General features: G+C 40.6%; 1 protein-coding gene across 1 annotated transcript in view; it reads left to right on the top strand.

Annotated features, from left to right (window-relative positions):
* The first annotated feature begins 5,332 nt into the window (after window positions 1-5,332).
* LOC120723503 (cholecystokinin receptor-like) overlaps window positions 5,333-19,939 on the top strand; it is a 57,144-nt gene continuing 42,537 nt past the window's right edge. The window contains exon 1 of the mRNA XM_040014983.1: window positions 5,333-5,805. Coding sequence (XP_039870917.1) covers window positions 5,685-5,805 — 121 coding nt within the window. The 5' untranslated portion in view covers window positions 5,333-5,684. The remainder of the gene's footprint in view (window positions 5,806-19,939) is intronic.

A 19,939-nucleotide genomic window follows, 5' to 3' on the forward strand; every position in this document is an offset into this window, starting at 1 on the left:
CGTGCATGCATTCTATTAAACATATATTTTTGAACTTGCAAACATAACGGATCTACCAGCAGAAATAGCCAACAATCAACTGGAAAATGGTCAGCAGGAAGAGAAATGGTTCTAGGATTGATCCCTGTGGAACACCAGCTCACTCTTGGATCTAAAAGGTACCATTAACATTTATTTACTGAGTAATTAAATAAATATGTTTTACTCATTTAAAAACAAGATTATGACATGCTTATATGACTACTGTTATGTACTGTACAGGAGGTTTTGAAGATTAGTTACATGGTTTTATTTAAACTGCTGTGAGTAGATCTGTAACTGGAAAGAAGTAAAGAAAAAAGAGCGCTCACAAATGCTGCTGGTTTTAATTGGCAACTAAAACCAAATGTTTTGACTATAACCTTTTCTACAAAGAATCCAAACACACTTAGATGCAAAGCAGGTGAAAACTGATTTAAGAAATACAAGAGGCTGGAAATACTACATGCTCTCCTGCTATTCAGTAAACAATTTGCTCTGAAAGGGAACCTGTGGTCAAGAACTCATTATAGAGAAACCAGACAAGCTGTGGTTCAGTGAGTTTAACAATCTGTAAATGCTCTCCAAATAAGACCAATAAGGCTGGTAAGACCCAGCTACTCAAATCCTGGATGCAGCTGTACAGTGGGCAGCAGATGTGAATGAGCCAGTAATTGCAGACCATATTTACGTGGCTAAACATGAAAATTCTTGGATAAATAAAACAGAAAAGAACCACATAATGAAGGTGGACGATGATCTCTGAAATTACTGTTAGTAGATTAGATTAGATCATCAAATAGCAGTTACATGGGTAACTTTTAAATAGCTCTTTACAAAAAACTCTCTGTTTTTGTTGGTATAAATGAGCAGTTGCACCAGTTTAACCCCACTCATTCCTCCTCATCACTGTCATCATCTTCATTTTGACGTACACTTACAGTAATGTCTGGTTTGCTTTCATCCTTGGGCTTGTAAAGTAATCCATGCCTATGGATCATTTTATGGAAATGGTTTGGACCAAAACTGCTCAAGTCATTTTGGATGCCTCAGACTGAATTGTGACATAAACAATAACAGCCAATGATTGAAGGGATTTTAAAACTAAGACCTCCTCAGTGTTTCAATATCAGATTTAAATTTCAGGCACTACGATAATGGTAATATAAGCTTTACAAGCTATACAGGGTTCCATTTTAATACATCACACTGATCCCACACAGCAAAAATACTGGCTCATTTACAATTTGATGGCAGCAACATGTCTCTGAAAGGTGGCAGAGGGCCATGTTTACCACCCTGTGGCATCCCCCCTTCTTTGAAGATGTCTGTAAACATCTGTGAATTGAAGAGACCAGCTGCTGGACTTCTGGGAGAGGAATGTGGCTCAATTCTTGCTTTTGCACCCATGCTGTTGTAATAGCTGTAGTATTTGGTTTGACAAAGAACCCATCTGGAGCATGTATTGCTCTAAAACCTATATATACCGTTCAGCATTGATAGTACCTTTCCAGTTGTGCAAACTGCCAATGCCAGGTTTTGATTTTTCTGACCACAGAACAGTTTTGCCTCAGTCCACTTTTAATGAGGAGGTTGGTTTAGAAAAGAAGGCAGCATGTGTAGATCATGTTCACTTATGGTTTCTTCTTCGCATGATAGCCGGCATTTGTAGGTAGCACATTGAGCTGTGTTCACAGACTTCTGGAGGTGTTCTTAAGCCTATGTGATGATGTATGTGACAGGATCATGTCTGTTACAATGCAGTGCCACTTTAGGGCCTGAAGATCACAGACATTCAACACTGATTTTCAGCCTTTTTTAATCTGTAGCTCTGCTCTAAAAGAACCTACGTACCTGGGCCCGCCTACTACGCTTGCAAAGGTAAAATGATTGGCTAGAATTCAAAGTGTGTGACATCTCAGGGGAAAAAAGCGTGGAAAAAAAGCACCGAAATGTGTGCTGCTTTTCGGTCTGGTTATTACCGTTTATGTCAGCCACACAAATATTTCTCCAGATTGCACAATTTGTAAATGGATTTCTTTTTAAATTGGTGTCTTTCTCCCCATCTTTACTTACCAGAAACTCTGCCTTTCTAAGATCTTTTTGTTACACCCAGGCATGTTACTGATCCGTTTCCATTAACCTAGTTAGCTGCAAATTGTCCCTCCATTTGTTTCTTTTTAGTACCACTTACTTACCTTTTGTTGCCTTTGTCCCACCTTTTTAAGAGACTTTTTGCCGCCATCAAATTCAGAGTGACCTTTTTTTAATTTAATATATTTTCTATGTTCTATTTTTGATAAAATATGAGTTCATGAGATTTGCAATATTTACATTTTAGACATGTTATGACCTGGCTCAAAAGCTGCAATATAAATAAACACCAGAATTCCACAAAGAAGAGGTTTTATTTTAAATTACATAATAAGTTAGCTAAAACAGCTGGTACCACTAAGACAAAGACTGGTGCGCCTTCCTGAAAGCCTGCCTCAGGTATGCCTTTATCCATACCTCACCAGGTGTGGTCAATTAGCAACAGCTGAACACTGCAAAGAGGTTAGGGGCTGCAGAGGGGCGTAACAGACAGCAAAGCAACTTTTTCAAATTGTGATTGTATTATGACATCATAATCATACTTCATGCAAAGTTTGTTTCATCTTTTTTTTTTAGCTTTAGGGAAGATTGGTCTATGCTCGTTAATATTCACTACGGTGTTTTCAGCTACTTATGAAATCCTTCAATAGGTGGAATGACAGAGGCCTGTTTGAATTTCTCAGGAGCTTGAGTGCTTTAGCTGAACTGCATTTTCTTTCAGTGAATTTTCACTCCACCAGTTTTACTAAAAGGAAGAGGAGGTTCTGACACTCCCGTGTATCAAAAGGCAAATTCCCCATCTCATCAGACAGGCTGATCATGACCTGCGTGAAGACCTTTATCTAGTGAAAATCAATGCAGAGCAGCTGCCAAACTCTCAACACTGAAGGCTCCAGAGGAAGAGGAAGGGAGAGACTTTTGGCATTACAGTAATAAGCCGTTATCCTACAAAATGTGGAAAACCACCAACACATGTTAGCCAAGCTGGAGCACACACACACCACCCACACATAGAAGCAGCACAAAAGCAATAAGAGTACTTGTAAAACCATCCCCAGGACTGACAGCAACCATATAACAAATCACAAACACAAAGAGTGTAGTCTTCCTCCCCCACAGTGCAAACTAAGTCCCCCTCCTCCCCCGCTACCTCCAGACACTTTTCAAAGCATCATTTCTCAAGCAGCAGCACATGAACTAAACAAAACCCAGAGGTGCTTATAGATTGTTCCTCATAAACAAAGCCATCACGCTGCCCATCAGGGGTCTCAGAGGGTCTCACCTTTCTCCTGTTAGCCAAACAGCTAAATGGAACATTTAAAGTTGTTCCACAGGCTACGAGAAAATACCGAGACACTCTTTCGCTTTAAACAATCATTTATAACAGCTAATATGTAACCAAGACAGCAACATTTACAGTAATATGTTCTCATCGCAAACACAGGATGTGCAACATGTAATGTATACTTTATTGATCCCCGTGGGGAAATTCCTCTCTACATTTAACCCATTCACTCAGTGGGCGCCTGGGGAGCAGTGTGTAGGGACAGTACCTTGCTCAGGGGCACCTCAGGGTAGCCATTCAGTGGATTTAAACCCCTGACCTCCCGATCATGGGGCCACCACTCTACCTACTGAGCTATCTGTTCTTTGGCACCTCTGCTTTACAACCAGTTCATTTAAGAAAAGGTGTCCTTTACTTCTACTGCTCGTGGCAGTACTGATTGACCCTGGTTGGTCAGGAAATCTTTGATCCAGGAGAATGTGGCAGAGGGGACCTGAGGGTGGTCCAGTTTGGTGGTGAGGATGTCTATGGTGTTGAACTCTGAATTGTAGTGCATGAAGTGCATCATGTAGCTCTTCCAGTTCTCCAGATGGCTCAGTGCTATGTGATGGTGATGGAATCCTGCGTGGACCGATTTACTCCGAGAGGAAGGTAAGCAGTCTCTGATGTGGTGAGAAACTATTGAAACACCTCATGACTACAGACGTGAGGGATATAGGTCTGTAGTCATTGAGACGGTCTATTTCAGACCTTTTGGGGATGGGAATGATGGTGGAGGCCTGCAGTTGGTCTGCCCGTGCTTTGACCACAGCCCCAGCCCCAGGGAAGTGGACAACGCCTGGGCCTCTCCTGGGGTACACCGCTCTCAGTCTCCTCCAAAAACATTTTAACAATGAAAACACTCTTTTTAAATTATAATAATTAAACAGACGCATGGTGTTTCCCCATTTTTTTATTATACAGATGTACTTATGGGAGCTCATATCAAGCAAGGCCATAGTTTGAAAGAGTGAGACAAGTGTATGTACAAGTGATGCAGCTGAGCCAAACGCTGCCATGCTGGTTCACACCTGATGCTTAAACCTTCTACCTATGAGGGACAGTAGATCAGGAAAAAAAAAACTTGCTTAAAGAGAAGGTGCTAAAACAGCTGGTTTCAGACAGAGGATGAGCTGACATTGCTGCACCAAGGCCCACATCTAAGAAAAATGGGCTGTGAATCATGCAAAATGAATCTATAGAGTCCAGAATTGAAAATATAGCACTGGATGCAAGCGTAGCAGTACCTCCTCTACATGAGTCCTTTTGCTTTTTGGCCAATTCAAATGACAAATGTGAGAGACAGATGTGGGTGGATCGATCCAAATATCAGTAATCAGTATTGGTATCTGATTACTTTGTTTCTGTCCTCAGCGTGCAGCCCACTGATCTGTGTTCAACAAATTATTTTTCTGGAAAAGAAAAAAAAACCTTCAAACACACACTGTGAAAAATGTCTGAACCTTTTCAAATTATTGATGATTCATCTCACAAATCATGACATACTACTCTCCCCTACATAATCTGCCTATATAGCTGAAAATATCGATATCTGTATTGGCGATAGATACTCATATTTACTTGGCATCAGATCAATACCAAGTGAATAAGTATGGCACAGAACTAGTGAGTGATAAAGAAAATGATTGGTTTGGTCAGGTGGATTTATCACAAATTCTTAATAAATCTTGTTAAAATGGATGGAGATCCAACGTCACCCCAAGCACGTAGCCCTGCATGGACACCCCCATATAAACGGTGTCTCCACCACTGCTGCGGTGTCACTTAGAAAAGGAAGCTCTGGAGCTGATCGAGCTTGAAGTCAGTCCACCTACGGATGAGCAGCAGCCTGTTTGTGTAAAGATTTCTCTAAACTGTTGCAGTGACGGTGGTGTGAACAGAGAGAGAGAGAGAGAGAGGAAGAGAGTGTGAGAGCTCCTCAGTTGCCTTAGCAGCGCAGCCTCATTCCTCCACAGTCGGGCTTCAGTCCGCTGTACTGCGCGCTTCCCAGGGCTTCCCTCACGGCTCCCCATCAGTTAACCCTGTCACACTCCGCCTGGTCTCCATTTATTCCACCGTGCTCGAGATTTTAAAAAGAGAAGAAGAAGAAGGAAAAGCAAAGCAAACAGAACTCTGGGCCGCCTCTAAGTTTCCTAAACGCCCCTTCTCCGGCTGTTATGAAGGAAAAGGTGGCGGGCTGATCGGCTCAGTCACTCAGCGCAGGTGTGAAACCAGAAGCGAAGAGAGGATGGCTCTGCGGACGGGGAACGGGACTGTGACGGAGTGGGGGAACCTCAGCGTGGAAGTTAGCGACTACAACGTGAGCAACACGAACCGCTCCGTCCCCAGCAGACCGGCCAGAGCCAGAGGTAAGAGCACACAGTTTTCCACAAATGAATCATCCAGTCTGAGGTGTTAAACTGCTACAGATGGCACCAACACCTGGCCCCTGTATAAACAGATAAGGTGTTAAACCCTATTGTGTTTAATGTTATTATTATTATTATTATTATTATTGTTGTTGTTGTTGTTGTTGTTGTTGTTGTTATTGTTATTGTTATTAGTCTGATTTGGCTTAAATTGCCAACATTGTTCTTCCTCAATATTCATCTTTTCATACAAACTAAATGTGAGTGATTTAAAAAAAACAAAACAGCTTTCATTTCTTGTTAACAGTGTTGATTCCCTCCAAGTTACAAACAGACTAATGACTAATTCCTTGGTTACAAAGATGCAATCAATAGACCTCATGTAATTTCCTCTCCTTACTCAGATATGTAGAACACCAAATGATGTTTTACCTACAGATCATTACCCCCCCCCCCCCCCCCCCCCCCCACACACACACACACACACACTGTGTCATATCTGTATTTTTAAAAGAAAGCTATTTGCAATCAGGAGTTGTTTTCTTTCTTTCTTTCTTCTTCTTCTTCTTTTTAAATCAGCTCTCCTCATCCTCATTGTATGTAACCAATCACCCAGCTTTCCAATTTACTGCTGCTTCTCTCTGCATCAATAACGCCCCAATCAGAATGAGCAGCAGCAGCAGCAGCGGCAGCCTTGTGCAGAGTGAAAAGCAGCTCTAATTCCGAGTGTTTGTTCTTCTCGCTCTCAAAGTGGGCAGGAGATTAAGCCCAACACCAGAGAAGATAAGGCTCTCACAATAAGTCTATCAGGACACCAGTTGAGCACACAGGCTGATTTGGAAAATGAGTTTGAGAGGCTCTTTTTAATTTTTTTCCCACCCCCCGCCTCTGCTGCAGTATCGAGAAAATTTCAAATCTTTCCTCTCTAAATTATTCACAGCCATTCCTCCTTGTGTGCTGCATTACTTTTATTGACCTTATATGTGAGGCAGGCATCAACATCAGTGGGGTGATCTACCCAGAGAGCAATCTAACACTGTGAGAATTGTGGTCACATTGCTACGTCCACCTCACATGGCTGGCTGGCACATAAACTTTTTTTTATTCATCTTCATCCTTCAGGGTCTCCTCAGGCCATAAGACAGTGATGGATATGAATGTGTATTGTTACTCTCAGATATCCACAGCTGGGGCAGTAAATTAAAGCCCCACCCCGTCACTTGAATTCCTGATGCAAAAGGAACAGAAATGGTTTGTTTTGATGTTGGGGAGAAACAAAGAAATCAATTTAATATTATAAATGGACCTTGATGGTAGCTTTCAACATAAAGTGTTAAATTTAAGGTTAAATTCCACATCAAAAGTAGTTTAGGTGAAATTCATTTAAAAAGTTATTACAGTAGATGAACACAGTGCAAATATATTCTCACACACTGAAGTCGGTTTCATTTACTCTACAAAGTAGCTTCAGTTATTTAGCAACAATCAGTTTCATCAACTCAAAAATGGGAGAACATTTCAAATAAAGCCGCATTAGTTTATACAGTGTAGCTGTAGATTCATATTAATTAGCAACTGTCTTCAGCCATGGGTGAAGGTTTTGTTTGCACATTTGGAGGTTGGGCATTAAGTGAGGAATGCTCACCCTGGAAACTTTATGGAGAGTTTTGACTAATTTGAATGCTTCATTTATCTTTTGTTTACTTTGTTATTAATGTTATTTATGTAAAAGAAAACACAGAAATCTGCAGTCACTGTGCTGACAGTTGTGTTTTTTGTCCCTGGCATCCCTCCTGAACTCCTGAAATCTATGTTTTCACTACAGAATAATGAGCAGATCATTTCCTCTCCCACTTGTTTCTCCTATAAGACATCATTGTATAGTGACAGATCCCAGTCACAGCTTTCTGTAGCCCAGAATGGGATCTTTAAATAAATTCTTTTGTCTAATGAACAGTCAGAAGTGATGGGTGGGTGGTTTATAGCTGTATTTCTAACAATTACAGGGTGCTGTATTCAGCTTTATATCACAACTGCAGCCTGCGCTGTTAAGCATTTCCTTTTCTCTTAGTTACTATAGAAGTCTTCAAGTCGTGAGGTTTATCTCTCTGGGCTGGAATGGAAGTTTAAAGCATGAGCAAAAAGAGAGACGTGACACAAACTACTGTACAACGTGAAAGGAATGGGAGCATGCTGCTGTTCTAAAAAACTGGCGTACAGTAGATTCCACACTCACTCAGGCAGGTCTGAACATGAATATACGATGAATGTATTTTTAGAAATTACATGGCGTAAGCTTTGCAGGGATCTCATTATTAAACTAAACATCTTGAAAGGTACTTAGAAGGTGTATGTAATGTTTTGTTCTTTTTTAACTACAGAAGAACCAACAGATTTCAGTCAGGGCAGCTCAAAAGAAGACTTCTGTTGTTATCTGCAGTCATTTATGTGCCTCTGTCCTGGATTAGACATGCATGTGGATGTGCATAAGTCAGCGAGTGCAACAGAAAAGCTGGAACACAGAACAGAGCAGGCGTTAGTGACAAGAGATGTGACAGTGATTGTGTCAAAGGCAGCAAAGAAGGAGGCCCTCAGGTCGAGATGGGTTGCAAAGCGACAGTTGAACAGAAACTGTGAGTAGGTTAATATATCTTAACCAGCCTACTCTATTTAAGTAACCGGCAGGATGTGAAGGACTTATGCTATACCTGATTTTAAAGAAAAAGAAAGAAATTCAGGATGTCCACACTGAGGTCAGTGGGAAGAATACATTGCTTTCATTCACTTGCACCTTTTTCTTTCTGATTTTGATTTCTTTGTATGGTTTTCTTTTAAATTTACATTCTGCAGATGACTGACATGTTTTTACCGCTTGTCTGAAGAGTTGTTTAACAGATAGAGCAGCTGTAAAACACCGACTGCACAGAACTAAAACAACATCTGACATGCATCATTTCAAAATAATCCTTCTGGACTCCTGAGAGCAGTTCAGTTCAGACACGGTGCTGCTTACGTGGGATATCTGTAGCTGCACCTTGGCTATGCTTAGACACTCTCCGCTCTCCAGATGATTCAAAGTGGCACTCTGCTGAGCTCACCCTGTCTTGCGATGAGTTATCTTGAAGTGGATCTCATGAGCATTAAATGAACACTTGTTTTTAGAAGGAATCCAACAAGTCGCCTTGGGCACTGAGCAAAAGTGGAAAAACCGGAGAGTGAGACAAGAGACGTGCTGCTGCAGAGTCAGCTGTGCACAGTATACACAGTAAAAGAGCTGGGAGTCTCTAACATTGTACCCATTTCTACAATGTTGTGTCTTGTGGAAGAAATTAGAATCTTGTCCCCTTGGGGTGTTTACATAGTGGTGTTGTCTGTCATAACGCGATCACAGTAATCAGAGCTAATAATTGGAACATTTTGAAGCAGCCTGTTGAGGTGAAACAAATTGCATGCATGCACTGTGAGTATAAAGATTTGAATCATCCTGATAATGAGAAGCTGCATCTTGATAAAATCCTGGTCTCTTAGTAAACAGTTCCTGCCTTTGCCCTCTCATCAGGTTACTCCATTAAAACAGCACATACAGATGAGAACAAAGTTATCAGGCCACATATGAATTAAAGCTGCTGTCAAAAAATTCTCAAGTGCTTTTTTCTGCAGAGTGAGGGATTTTTAATATAGCATTTTTAAACATACTAGCTTCCATTAGAATTTTCTGTTTGCACACAAGAACAGCATTATTTTAGAAAAAGCAAGAATCATTAGCCCCCTTTTATTGAGCCATAACAAAAACCACCGCTGTGCAATGATGTGCTTTAACTCAACGCTCAAAGCTTGTAAAATCAAGTTAAAACAGAGGTTTTTCTTCTCATTTACACATAGTACAAAAACTCAGCAAGGATTTGAGTTGTCACTTGAGAAAGCATAATGCCAGAAAGAAAGCTGGAGACAGATATACAAAGTTATCAGAGCATTTCTGAGTGTCAAGACCTGGAGTGAGAAGTATGAAGAAATTCAAAGAGGGTCACAAAGTTTAGAACAAGCCTGGCAAAAAGAAACTAGTGAGAGATGGGTATAAAGACCCCAGAAAAACTGCCAAGACACTAGTGAGTGACTTAGCCAAATAAGGCAATCACTAGAATCCTGCACAGGATTGGATTGCAAGGCTACAGACCAAGACAATCTCTACTTCTGTAGAAGAGACATCTTCAAACCGCTAAGAACAACCTGGAGTAAAATTATGTATACTGAAAGTGTGTCCTTTGGTCACATAAGATGAAACTAGAGCTCTTTGGCCGTAGAAATGCTGCTTATGTTTGAAGAAAGAAGGGGAATGCAACATGAAGAACTGTCCCTGCAGTGAAACACGGCGGTGTGAGCACTATGCTGTGAGGATGCTTCAGTGTTTCTGGAACTAGGAATCTTGTCAAGGTGGAAGGAATCATGAGAAAAGAAGGATAAGTGAATTTTTTTAAAGAAAACCTCCAGCAGTCTGTAGCAAAACTGATTCTGAGTCATCGCTTTGTCTTCCAACATGACAACAACCCAAAACATACATTGCTTCTGGAGAACTACTTCCAAAACTGGCCTGCAAAATGCTCTGGCTTTAATCCCTTTGAAAATCTTTGGGATGAACTGGAAACTAAGGTCCATGCAGGAAGACCATCAAGTCTGGAGGAGTCTGAGAGACTCACCCTAGAAGACTGGACTGGGATTATTCAGGAGACATGTGTGAGACTTGTTGAAAACAACAACAAGTGTCTGCAGACTGTTATCCAGTAAAGGATATACTGTTAGCATCAAGGGGGCTAATCATGAGTGTTTTGGTTTTTGTGAAACAATTTTGTTTTTTTGCACAGAATGTAATAATGTGAGGATCCAGAAATCCCCTTCTCTATTTAAAAGAATTTGGAAAATGCTTAAAAAAATATGAAATTTTTAAGGGGGGCTAATAATTTTGTCCTCATCTGTATATCACAGATCTACAGGGTGTATAGTGACACCAGGAGAGTATGAGCACACTAATGAAGATCACATCAAACAGGAGCATGGTTTCAAATCCTTGGAATAGCTGTATTGATCTGTAATGTTCTCTGTCTGCACTCTGGCTTTATTAACTCACGACAGCGGAAGAATGGAATGAAGCCCAAGCCACAGTCATATAAGGTTACCCAATATCGGTTAGGCTCAGTGCATATACAGTGGGGCAAAAAAGTATTTAGTCAGCCACCGATTGTGCAAGTTCCCCCACTTAAAATGATGACAGAGGTCAGTAATTTGCACCAGAGGTACACTTCAACTGTGAGAGACAGAATGTGAAAAAAAAATCCATGAATTCACATGGTAGGATTTGTAAAGAATTTATTCGTAAATTAGGGTGGAAAATAAGTATTTGGTCACCTCAAACAAGGAAAATCTCTGGCTCTCACAGACCTGTAACGTCTTCTGTAAGAAGCTTTTCTGTCCCCCACTCGTTACCTGTATGAATGGCACCTGTTTGAACTCATCATCTGTATAAAAGACACCTGTCCACAGCCTCAAACAGTCAGACTCCAAACTCCGCCATGGCCAAGACCAAAGAGCTTTCGAAGGACACCAGGAAAAGTATTGTAGACCTGCACCAGACTGGGAAGAGTGAATCTACAATAGGCAAGCAGCTTGGTGTGAAAAAATCAACTGTGGGAGCAATCATCAGAAAATGGAAGACATACAAGACCACTGATAATCTCCCTCGATCTGTGGCTCCACGCAAGATCTCATCCCGTGGGGTCAAAATGATCATGAGAACGGTGAGCAAAGATCCCAGAACCACACGGGGGGACGTGGTGAATGACCTGCAGAGAGCTGGGACCAAAGCAACAAAGGTCACCATCAGTAACACACTACAACGGCAGGGAATCAAATCCCGCAGTGCCAGACGTGTTCCGCTGCTGAAGCCAGTGCATGTCCAGGCCCGTCTGAAGTTTGCCAGAGAGCACATGGATGATACAGCAGAGGATTGGGAGAATGTCATGTGGTCAGATGAAACCAAAGTAGAACTTTTTGGTATAAACTCAACTCGTCGTGTTTGGAGGAAGAAGAATACTGAGTTGCATCCCAAGAACACCATACCTACTGTGAAGCATGGGGGTGGAAACATCATGCTATGGGGCTGTTTTTCTGCCAAGGGGACAGGACGACTGATCCGTGTTAAGGACAGAATGAATGGGGCCATGTATCGTGAAATTTTGAGCCAAAACCTCCTTCCATCAGTGAGAACTTTGAAGATGAAACGAGGCTGGGTCTTCCAACATGACAATGATCCAAAACACACCGCCCGGGCAACAAAGGAGTGGCTCCGTAAGAAGCATTTGAAAGTCCTGGAGTGGCCTAGCCAGTCTCCAGACCTCAACCCCATAGAAAATCTGTGGCGGGAGTTGAAAGTCCGTGTTGCTCGGCGACAGCCCCAAAACATCACTGCTCTCGAGAGGATCTGCATGGAGGAATGGGCCAAAATACCAGCTACTGTGTGTGCAAACCTGGTAAAGACCTATAGTAAACGTTTGACCTCTGTTATTGCCAACAAAGGTTATGTTACAAAGTATTGAGTTGTATTTTTGTTATTGACCAAATACTTATTTTCCACCCTGATTTACGAATAAATTCTTTACAAATCCTACCATGTGAATTCATGGATTTTTTTTTCACATTCTGTCTCTCACAGTTGAAGTGTACCTCTGGTGCAAATTACTGACCTCTGTCATCATTTTAGGTGGGGGAACTTGCACAACCGGTGGCTGACTAAATACTTTTTTGCCCCACTGTAATGGGTGGTTAATGTCATTCTCAGTTAATCCTTTGTCATGCGATTCACCAGAGTGGTCTTAGAGACACAAGAAAGACCTGTTTACAGTTGTGGCACATGAAAAAAGAAGTTTATTGAATCTAAAATATGAGCTTTAATATTTGATTGATTCTTACTTGGTGAACTTTAGGTCCCAATTAGTAGTTGGGCTGCATCGTGTCTCCTGGTGCCTCGCTGCTGGCTCAGTTTACAGCGTGATTTATAGAATTTCAGTTGCAAACGCCTTGACTGAATGTTTAATTCAACACAGAAATCCCTAAAGGGGAAGCTCTTGTAATAGCTATGAGTTGCTGGCTCCAATTAGAGAACACAGAAGCGAATGAGAACACCACTGAATTAGTTTCAGTAAATTGGGGGTCAAACAGTGAATTCCCCTACTTTTACCCCTACTGGTTAACACTTCATTGACAGGAATTTTACTCCATAGTAATCAGCAAGTTTTCGTAATGGGTCTTCAAACAGAAAGAGACTAGCAGTCCTGTAGCAAACACAAACCTTTAGTGATGACAGGCAACATATCTATTAGGGATGATCCTGAGCAGACCCTGAGTTAAACGTTGGGTAAAATCTCACTATTAGATGTCAGTAGATTACAAATTGCAGGTAATTTAATTTGTACCCCTCCAAATTCAAGTTCATAATCCCAGCTACGGTGGCTGCTGAAGGAAAAACATCTCTGGTCACTGTTCATCTGTAGTGAGTTCAGACTGTAAGTCTGCTGTTTACCTCAGCTGTCAATATGACTGCAGCATCCGTATCCCGAGTGCCACATCTATTTACTATAGAGAAAGCTGTACATTTTTGTGAAAGGAGTCCGATATGAGTCAATGTGCTCACTTCTGACTGATGACAGTGATACTGGGGTTGCAGCTGTTTGTTTGTTTGTTTGTTTTTTAGCTCTGTTAGCTGCTGTTGAGCATTGTTAGCTGGCATTAGTAACATTTTCTTTGAAGTGGATGTAATATTTTTTTACACAGACACTTAAATTCTCCTACAATGTAAGAATGTTATCAAGCTGTTTATCAGAGGGAATGTGTGATTTTCAGGGCACTCAGCCTAACACTTAACAACGGGAGGGTTGCATGTCTAATCTGCTGATGATAAGCAATTGCAAAAGGAAGGGAAAGACATAACCACAAAGAGACAATTAAAATAAATGCAGGAATGTTAAATCGTCATATTTAGCTTGCAAGAGCTACTTGTGAAATTCAAATCTTTGAATTAAAATAATCTCCTAAGGTGTACTACATATGTGGCCGACTCTAACCACTTACATAAAATGTGATTAGGCAGAAGGCAACGCCCAGCTTGGCCACGGTCCAACGCGGCAACATGGTGGCTTCCATGAACAGCCTGCTCATATGTATTTGTAATGGAATAAGTCCAAGTTTATAAGTAACTTGTACAATGTAAATAGTCATATATAGTTTTAAAAAGCTATTTGCAATCTTTAAATTTAAACTAAAAGTAACTTATAAGACGTACTACATATGTGGTCGGTCTCTAGCCACATACATAAAAAAGATTATGAGAATACATTAATTTGTAGTTACACAGTAAACAATGTATATTTGAGTACAACAATTTTTTTCTATTAAATAGCCTCAAAAATGATTTACTGTGCCTTAAAACTTATATGAGGTTTTATGCAATTAATTGACATGCATACAAGTCACTGAAGAGAATGAAACATACCATTCATTGATATATGGTTGGTAAATACATTAGACTGTTGACTAGCCAACAGGATCTTGGAATGTTGCCTAGCGACCAGCCATGTGCTAGATACAGTGATGCCTGATGAGCGGTTCTGTGGACAGGGCTTTACATTCACCCAGAGCACAAAGAAACACGTATTCATATAGCACCACACAAATTAGTTTTTAAGAGCCTATTTACAAGAAGAGACAAAAAAAAAAACTAGCTTATATGGAAACACTTTTTTAACTCAAGAAATGTTAATCAATCAAAGAAAGCTATATGAAGCAAGTAGGTCTCAAATGTAAAGTATGAGGAAATAAACTTATTCTCATTTTTTGAGCAGTTAGATGAGCAAACTAACAAGGACTTTGGCTGCTTTTCACTAGCCAGAACAAGCAACCCACCCAGTACCACAGTGACCTTTCTAATAAGCTAGCTAGCCACTGAACATTAGCTGAAAATGTCAAACCTCCAAAGTCTCATTTAAAAAAAAAAAAGAAATTTAATAAAGAGTTCATTCATCATTGGCTACTGTGTAGTACTCAACATTTGTCTGCCTGTTAGCGGCTTTTCTTTAAATACACACATACTACTATGGATGTGCTGTTTCCATTAAGTTTTTCTCACACTTTACATATTCCGCTGTAATGAATATTTCATCTGTGGGTTGGTTTGCTTGGATGATTCTAAGCAAAAACATTCAATTAATGGCAATAAAACATGTTAGTGATGAAAAAAGGAATCAGTGGCATCAGAAGCAAATGAAAATATCAGAGACAGAGAGCATTGTGGGTAATTGAATACATGCTGAGTTTGTTCTTGCAGTACAAACAAGCTCCTTCCAACTTCTGAAAAAAAAATCTAAGTAATGTAGGATCAATATTCCTCTCTCATGGGGAGCCATAGTGGAAAGACTAATTGAGTTGAATTGTGCTGACAGCTACAGTAACTCACCTCATTACAGTGGTAAAATGCAACACGTCGACTGATTTCTGCACATTGAGCTAAATTACTGTGAAAGGATTCATCTGCTACCACTTTTTTAAAGCTAAGCATCGCAGTGTGGTAATGTGTAGTGCAGAGGTTAAATATGAAATCAGTCAGGCTTGTGTAAAGCTAAAACCCATCCACCAGATAATGTGCACCAAAATGCAGGGATCCATTTTTATCATTTCAGACAAGTCGAAAAGAGAATTACATACTTGTCATTGGGTGAAATCAGTCCTGGGGATTCAGTGATTTTCTTCTGTCGGTAAAGAGAAGCGTGGAGTGTGACACCCTGCCCTGATCCCTATCTCTTTAGTGAATCTTTTTGGATACGAGACAGGCTGTCAACCCTTTGAAGCAACCTTTGCAATTTCAAGGTGGCAGATTAAAGAGACAGGAAGTCAGTGATGTAAGATGCTGACCTACTGGCTGTGTGGACACAATAAACGAGGCATTAGAAGGAAGCACTCTAAAGCATAAACGCCAAGTCTGCTTGTAGTAGTTTATTCACAGTGTGGAGTGTTTACTAGTTAACAGCGAAATGACGCCAAAACACGGCCACTTTTGGTTATAAGGAAAAGGAAGTTTATATGTGGGGCAACCGTGGCTCAGGGGGTTGGGAATCGCATCTGTAACCGGAAGGTCGCCGGTTCGATCCCTGGGCTCTCTGTCCTGGTCGTTGTGTCCTTGGGCAAGACACTTTACCCTACTTGCCTACTGGTCCTGGCCAGAGGGGCCGATGGCGCGATATGGCAGCCTCGCTTCTGTCAGTCTGCCCCAGGGCAGCTGTGGCTACAACTGTAGCTTGCCTCCACCAGAGAGTGAATGAATAGTGGCATTGTAAAGTGCTTTGGGTGCCTAGAAGAGCGCTATATAAATCCAATCCATTATTATTATTATTATTATGTGATAACCAATAGGGTCTTGTGCCTGGAAAGCCTATCAGACCAACATGGATCAATTTCAAAACAGCCTTTTCTTACATGAATTCAGTCAGTTTGTTTTTCATGCAGTCTTTAGTGTAGGAACACTATAAATGTGAAATAACAGCAAAGAATGCAGAAAGGCTCTTCATTCGAGGCTAAGGTTACATGGACTGATTTGGTTGTATCTGACTTCCTGCCAAAATGATCAAATCGGATGGGTCGAACAGATTTTGTTTGTACTGCATGAATGTAAAGGAACTAAATGCAAAATGACAGGGCCAAGAATCCTCTTCAGTTTCTCTAATGTTACAGTGAGCACAGAGCGCACCCTTATGATTTCATAATGTTGGCTAAAAGGGAACCCAACACTTGAGACGCCACCATGCTGCTGCAGTTCAACAAACTTTGTATAATGAAAGTACAGTTACTTATAAAGAACACAGCGAAATAATGAGATGAGAGCCCTCGCTACAACAAAGAAAAGAGGAAGAAGACAATTAACAAACCACATGAAAGGCCACCAGATTCTGGCTTTTCCCTGAATCAATATTAGTGAGCTAAACTAATAGAACCAAAACTGAAAACAGGACTGGCAGAGTCTCCCAACTCAACTCATAATTAACAAACAAAACTGCAAAAGCTACAGAAAGAAAAAGTTGATGGCAGTGAGGAGAGAAGAGAGAGGGACCAAGACGTCAACTGGCAACCTATAGATATATGTATGTCCTCAGTCAGATACCAGATACACTGTGATCAGATCCTTCGTAGGAATGTTAAAGAAGTATTATTGGGTTTTTATTAGTGTCTGCTCACCAAAACTAATTTTGAACCCTTGGGTTTGCTTGCTAGTTTTTATTTTTCCCTACAACCTAATGACACATTACTTAATGACTTAATTAATTAGTGCAGTCAGTGACTGTTCCCATGGAATATGCACTGGAGTTCAATAAGATAGTTCTTCCACAAAATGCACTGAAATGCTCTGAAAATTTGAGAAAACTGGTAGAAACACGTTCTGTCCGTCATTCTGTTGTTCTAGCTATGATAGGTATTGAAGGTAACTGTGATGTTACATGTTTATAACACAGAAATTAAACCAAAATATAAAAACTAATTGTGTAATTGTGTAATTCTACAGGTGTGGTCATAGAGTCTCTTTTGCATTTTGTGGGTATTTGTCAGAAAACAGGACACGAGATGAATGTTACTGGAGGTAAACTTACTTTTTTTTCAGTTGCTATAGATATTCTATTATATGTGTAGCTGTGCGCTCAATATTGATTTATTTATAGTGCATCAAAACGGATGTTGTTGGTGTGCTTCCCATGATGCCTTCAGGTTTTCAGAGCATTGCAATCACAAGCAGAGATGGAGTGTTGTTTGCATGCAGTGCGAGCACTCCTCAATAAAGCTACGTGAACATGGCAGGATGTGAATTGTGCTATTTTAGTGAATGATACAAACATAACAGAGACCCACTTATTGAAGACCTTTACATGAGGGCTGCTGGTTTTTCATATATGTGGCTAAACAGAAAAATGGGAACTAGGAACTACAGGTTGCACCCAGTAAGTAGAGGAGCTTATGTTAGTGCAGGAAAGATTAGTCCAGTAATTGATGAGCAGTAGACGTTAATTAACTAATTTAATGCTCAGTGAATGCGGTAAGTCATTCATCAAGCAGATCTGGCAAACCATTACTAAAAGCTCATTCGTGACCATGAAACAGGCTTTGGAAAAGAAAAAACAATCTTAAGTCAGGGTCCATTTACTGGATGTTTGCTGTTTAGCCCTAATGCAAAGTGACTGGGTGAGGAATTGGACTAGTGTGTAACACAAGTCATTTGAAGATGTCCTCTTGGTTGATGGAAAATTATTATTTTTTATTGATTTGTGAAAATCCACTCATCAAATTCAAGTAATCAAGTAATCAACTGAAATAACAAAATCTGTTGCTTTTTTTGAGTGTTGCAAATTGTTGCAAATCCTGTTGTTGCTGATTGCTGCAAGTTCCTTATTCATGTCTGTGGTTCTCAGGTTCACTTCCAAAGGGTTTTCTACCCCTTTGTAATTAGGAGAAATATCATATTTCGATAGAGATGACAGCCATTTCTAACAATTTGGACTATTTCATCATCTCACTGGGACTTTCTACATGAATTGCAGCCTTACGGTGAGGTTGTGATTAAAAGGATAGTTCAAAACCGCAGACCTGCAGATTATTAGCATCCATTATTCATGAACTTTGTGGCGATTTATTCATGTATCGTGATGAAACCTGGCCCCATCACTCAAGTGAAAGGAGAAAAAAAATACTCCTCTCACTGCACAATCCACAGCCAAAAAATGACAACACTTTTAAATGGCTTGCTGTGCCTATGAAGTTGTGCTAATCCTCTCGTAAAGATAAGACAACGTGAAGTGATGTGATGAAACTTTAATGAACCTTGTGGGAAAACATAATTACAGTTTGCATTGCAGCAGCCAATAGGATGCAAATAGAGCAATGTAAAGGTTAAAGAAACAGACCCAGCCCTGGGTCAAGGCTTGAACATTTGAGAGGTGAACCCTGTCCTTTCATTCACATGTTTTTAGATGCCTTTTGATTTGTGCACAGCTGTCACGCTTGAGGGAGTCAAAGGAAGCAAAGTGAATTGTCCTGCAGATATAAGGCTCAAGGGAGCCAGTATACCGCTGGTGCTCAATGAAGACATAATTCCATTTTCATTTGGCTGGATCACGTAAAATTTAACACGATAGAGACTGCTGAGCCAGTGACAGCTTACTGCTTGGAATTAATGATGAAAGCCTCACAATGTAGTGCTGATTCTGAATGTGAAAATCAAACACATGTTCCAGTTACATCTTATTAGTTACTGAAAGTGGATGTCTTTAGCCCCCCGCCAGATTTATTTTAAACCCTGCTGATTTGTTAAGTCTGCCCTAACTAACAACAAAATGATCAGTCTATAATTTCAATGGTAGGTTTATCTGAACAGTGAGACACAGAACAAAGACAAAAAATCCAGAAAAATGCATTTCAAAAAAGTTACAAACTTCTTCGCATTTTCATGAAGGAAATAGGTAGTTGATCCTCAATATCAATCAGCAAGATTGCTGGCTCACAGGTGTATTTTACGCAGGTATCTATTCAGATTCTAAACTCTGCACCATGTCCAAGCCCAAAGCACTTTCCAAGGATGTCAGTGACAAGAATGTGGACCTACACAAGGCTGGAATGGGCTACAAGACCATCGCCAAGCAGCTGGGTGAGAAGGTGACAACAGTTGGTGCCATTATTCGCCAGTGGAAGAACCATAAAATAACTGTTAATCTCCATCGGTCTTGAGCTCCATGTAAGATCTCATGATAATGAGGTAATAAGAGCAGTGTGGAACCAGCCCAGAACTATTCAGGAGGAACTTGTCAATGATCTCAAGGCAGCTGGTACCATATTCACCAAGAAAACATTTGGTAACACACTACCCCGTGAAGGACTGAAATCCTGCAGTGCCTGCAAGGTTCCCCTGGTCAAGAAAGCACAGGCCTGTTTGGAGTTTGCCACTGAACATCTCAATGATTCAGAGGGGGACTGAGTGAAAGTGTTGTGATCAAGTGAGACCAGCATTGAGCTATTTGGCATCAACTCAACTTTGGAGGAGGAAGAATGCTGCCTA

Source organism: Simochromis diagramma, unplaced genomic scaffold (assembly GCF_900408965.1).
Source record: "Simochromis diagramma unplaced genomic scaffold, fSimDia1.1 OVJJ01000680.1, whole genome shotgun sequence".
NCBI lineage: Eukaryota > Metazoa > Chordata > Actinopteri > Cichliformes > Cichlidae > Simochromis > Simochromis diagramma.